Here is a 5,067-nt window from a genome sequence, read left to right as displayed (position 1 = left end):
TTAGGTTACTTTTTGATTCAACTCTACCCCATTGAGAACATTAGACTTTGTCTAAGGAACTGACTGCCTATAATGCGCTACAATGCTGAGAACTATATTCAGCCATTCGGCTATTTAACACTACATCCTCAAATAAGCTCTGAACTACATAGACTATTATTGTTATTATTGCACTATTATTGGGGTTTTTTGTGTGTAAGTATGCGGGCATGTATGTGCGTGTGTGTGTGTGTGTGTGTATATATATATTTATATGATCTACATCTATACATAGATCACTGTGTGTGGCAAGTTTGTCCAGGTTCAGCTCCTGTAGAACAGTGTTGGGGCACTGGAGAAGCAACTTGATGACCGCAGGAACATCCGGGGAAAATGAAAGTTTCCTGGACAGGACCTAGAGTGAGGATGTCACGCCAAGTGTACGTATGTGGGCATATGTGTGTGTGTGTGTGTGTATATATATACATCGTGAGGTAGACACAAAATGCTGGAGTAACTCAGCGGGACAGGCAGCATCTCCGGAGAGAAGGAATGAGCGACGTTTCGGGTTGAGACCCTTCTTCAGACTTTTGTGAGTATGTGTATATCTACACACACTGAACCTTATTTTTCTCTTATTTATTATATTGTTTACAGTGTTTTCATATTCTGTTGTGCTGCTGCAAGTAAGAATTTCATTGTTCTATCTGAGATATATGACAATAAAACACCACTATATTCCGCATTCTGTATCTTCCCTTTTGATCAATCTATTGTCCTTGAATTTGAACTGATTGTAGCTATGCATGGTAAATCTGATTGTTTGGATAGCATGCAAAACAAAGCTATCACTACCTCGGTACATGTGACTGAATCTGAACCTGACCAAAATCCAAAAGTGTTTTAAATGCCATCACAAAGCAGACAAGAACATTGACCTTTGCAATAACATCTCTAAGATGGGAGATGTACATGAGTAATGTTCATGTTTTTATAGACAAAGAATTTATAAATGGGGAAAATAGTTGACACATTTGCAAGATTTTTATTCCAAATATTGCACTACACATGTGATGGTCAATTGATACAGCTTCAACTTTTAATGCATTTGATCAAACCATTCTCCTTTTGCATCTGCAAGGCAGCAAAAGGCAGCAGCAATTTTTGGAGACTCATCTGCTGTAAATCACCATGATGCTGCCAGTTGTATTCTGTAGATCGCCAATCTACATGCCAGTCACCATGATGCCACCAGATCGCCATGCTGTAGATCGGCAGTTCTTGATTGCTTCTGGCTAACAATGTTTCTGGGCCATGTGTACCACTGGACTTCAATATCCAGGAACACAGTTATCTCCACTTACATTCATCAAAAATGAAGCTTGGAACACCCTACAAATTTCATGAACAGTCAGAAGCCAAGAATGATTTAAAATAAGCTCCAGAAAGGTGTTTCAGAGTGATAGCATATAATTGGTTTACCACAACGGAAGCTTTGTCTGTTTGGCCAAGTTTCCCACAGTTCAGATTCAGATTCAGATTCAGATTCAATTTAATTGTAATTGTCAGTGTACAGTACAGAGACAACGAAATGCATTTAGCATCTCCCTTGAAGAGCGACATAGCAAACGATTTGAATAAATAATAATAAGTGTCGGGGGGGGGGGGGGGGGGGGGGTGGTGATTGACAGTCACCGAGGTACGTTGTTGAGTAGAGTGACAGCCGCCGGAAAGAAGCTGTTCCTCGACCTGCTGGTTCGGCAATGGAGAGACCTGTAGCGCCTCCCGGATGGTAGGAGGGTAAACAGTCCATGGTTGGGGTGAGAGCAGTCCTTGGCGATGCTGAGCGCCCTCCGCAGACAGCGCTTGCTTTGGACAGACTCAATGGAGGGGAGCGTGGAACCGGTGATGCGTTGGGCAATTTTCACCACCCTCTGCAATGCCTTCCGGTCGGAGACAGAGCAGTTGCCATACCATACTGTGATGCAGTTGGTAAGGATGCTCTCGATGGTGCAGTTTTCTGGTAAATTGGGAACTCAGAGGGGGTAGCACGTAATACATACATATATCATATTCAAAGCAGTATTAAAAGTCAATTAATTCCAGGAAACTAATTAATATACATTGGCTGGTAATACAGGTAAAGAAGAATTGTCTTTCCAGGAAACTCACAGAAACAAGAACAGACTACAACAACTGTTCTACAATTTAACTCCATGCACAGTTTCCTGATGTTTCAAGCTATTCTTTAATCAATCTTGACTTTAGATTAATCTTGTCATTAAATGAAAACAAGACACCTTGTCATTAAAATGAAACATCTAGATGAATGTTTCCCAAAGTTATTTGACAACAGTTTTGTTCCATCTAACCCAATAATTCCCTTAATACAACTTCGAAATCACTTAAAAGTCTCCCCTTGATCTTATAGCTTCCAGGGAATTTGTTTGTGTAACAACCATAGTGCAAACCTTTTCATCTCTTTGTGCGTCCCTCATTTCTAACAGTTCACCATCCCGTAATGTTCTATCAGTGGTGAATTCAAGATGAATGACCGCATGTTCATCTACGTTGAAATCTGTGCGCTATAGTTCTGATTGATATATCAGAATCGCTTTGTAGTTCAATGAGTCTGTTTCCACAGCTTACAATAGTGCCCACTTCTGTGTCACCATCTCTGATATACAACTCAGTCGGGCGCAGGATTTCGAGCCGAAACGTCACCTTTTCCTCCCATCGTAGATGCTGCCTGACCCGCTGAGTTACTCCAGCATCTTGTGTCTATCTTCAGTAAACCAGTGTCTGCAATTCCATCCTTCAGTTGCTGAATAGTTGAGGGCTCACGATATGCATTACAATGCATCAGTGCTGCCAATAATTCTTGCTCTCCAATTCCTCTTGCTCTGCTCAATCTTTAACTTGTTCGTTAACTTGCCTTAAATTGCACGAGTTTCATATGCGGGTAACTTTCCGGAAATCCATTTAAATACATTAGGAATCTCTTCAAAACATTTGGATTCCTTCAACACGACCCACTCTTTATAAAATCCATGCCAGTTCGTTGATCAACTGAAAACTCTCCAGTAATTTTTCAGCAGGTGCGATGGCAACTTCTCTCTGGTTTCCCCCTCTCAATGTTCTCGGACAGGACAGCTGTGTGCGATTACCCATCCACTCTAAAGAAATGGGTGCCTGAGCTGAGATAATTTTGAAATAATATTCTCACCTACTTCCTTTAAAATCCAACTATTAATGTTAATCACTTGGTTAATGTTGGCACACCCCTGAATAGTTGGAAAGTTCTCAGGGTTACGATGTAGATGAGGCAGACTCCCTGGCTCACACCCCCTGAAATGCACTCGCAGAGGCCCACTGCACAAACGCATTCCTGTCTTCAGCAAATTCAGCAGCAGAAATAATCTAGAGAAGTCAATCGATGCAAAAAATACTTCAACCCGGTTAGTCGTGGTGGAGATCGTAATTTTCTCCTTTAGGCATGGGACTAGGTCCTTTTGTAAAGCCACGACCTCTTGTTTTAAGAAGATAACTTTGCAATGCAGGGAATACAGGCACACAGCCCAATGATGGCTGCGGCTGCAGCAATTACCCGGGATTTCTTCTGGTACTTTATTGCTTTTTTCACGTCGTCTGCGGACTGTGTGATGTAGTCCGCAGTGTGCTCCACGTTATATTCAATGCTGTTTACCACTTCTTGTTGCTCAGTCACCAGTACCTCGAACTGCAGGAAGAGTTGGTGAAGTTCAGCTATCTGCGACTGCAGATCCAGAAGCTGCTTGTGGCGCTCCTGCGCGGCGGCCAAGTGCTCCTTGGCTTTGTAGACCTCCAGATCCTGCCCAACAATCTGTGGAGCGTCAAGGTCCTCCACGATGCGATCCACGTCCTCCTCCTGCAGCTGCAAGCCAGCCAACTCAGTCTGCCGCGTAATCTGCTGCTTCAACTTGTCCACGTATTCCATCTCCATCGTGTGGTGCGCGGTTAGTATGTGGTGATAGCGAGCCACCAGGGCATTGTACTGGCTCTGGTGAATCCTGTACTCAACCGAGAAGGGTGCCTCCTGCCGCTTGCGAGACAGGACACCCCTCATCCTGTTCAGTTGCGACTGGATGATCTTGGCCTCACAGGTCAACTCGCATTTGGAATCTTTCATCAGTTTCTTCTTGATGTAGATGCTGGATTTGGCAGTCCCACACAGCACCCCCGCTTGCTTCTTCTGGATACTCTGGACCAGATTCTCCAGTTTGGTGAGGTTGGAAGACACAGCTGAAATGTCTTCAAAAAATCCATTCAACCTGTTGGACTCTGTCCCTTCGAATGTTGGGTTGTCGATCCCATCAACAATACTCTCCGTGAAATTGTCCTCCGCCGCTCGCTTCAGCTCCTCCAGCCTGTCCTTCATGGTAGGTATCTGGGACTTGCTCCTACCCTTTACGCCAAGTTAATAAACTTCCTGAAGCGAACTCTGTTTGTTTTCTGCAGCCGATACTCTCCGCGTCTGTGCCAAATGTGTGTGTGTGTGTGTGCTGCTGGCGACACCCATTCGTAATAGGCTTTTTTGTTTCTCTTTGCCACGTGATGTTCTGATATTAAAGACTTAATGGGTTGAACCTTACACTGGGGAACACGAAAGTCGTCATAACCTCCTCCTGAGCCTCAGGGCTGAGAAAACCAGTCCTGGCTTCGCCTCTCAAGTTTCCTGAATAACAAGGCGATACTTTCTGAAGATCCACAGACATTGTTGTAACACGTAGAGGAAACTCATTTACATCAATATCGGAGCACGTCCAATTGTTTCAGAGTTTCTTATCGCTATAAGATCTTTCGTAACTCCTTTCAGCTAGAAAGTCTTACCCATGATCCAACGTTAGAGTCATAGAGTCATACAGCATGGAAACAGGCCCTTCAGCCCAGCTTATTCTTGTTGACCAAAATATCACATCAACCTGTCTGTGCCCCATATCTGTCTAAACCATTCTGTAAGATATTACAGCAGTGGCAAGTGGACAAAAACAAACGATAGACACAAAAAGCTGGAGTAACTCAGCCGGTCTCAGTCTGAAGAAGGGTCTC

At 43.7% G+C, this 5,067-nt stretch overlaps 1 protein-coding gene across 1 annotated transcript; it reads right to left on the bottom strand.

Annotated features, from left to right (window-relative positions):
• Window positions 1-477: 477 nt before the first annotated feature.
• On the bottom strand, window positions 478-4,773 carry LOC129702382 (syntaxin-3-like). The gene has a single exon (XM_055644155.1). It carries the CDS (start codon window positions 4,394-4,396, stop codon window positions 3,515-3,517), a length of 882 nt encoding a protein of 293 aa, XP_055500130.1. The 5' UTR covers window positions 4,397-4,773; the 3' UTR covers window positions 478-3,514.
• Window positions 4,774-5,067: the final 294 nt, after the last annotated feature.

The sequence above is a fragment of the Leucoraja erinacea genome, chromosome 12 (genome assembly GCF_028641065.1).
Source record: "Leucoraja erinacea ecotype New England chromosome 12, Leri_hhj_1, whole genome shotgun sequence".
In the NCBI taxonomy this organism is placed as follows: domain Eukaryota; kingdom Metazoa; phylum Chordata; class Chondrichthyes; order Rajiformes; family Rajidae; genus Leucoraja; species Leucoraja erinaceus.
This window is presented reverse-complemented; position numbering and strand designations above follow the sequence as displayed.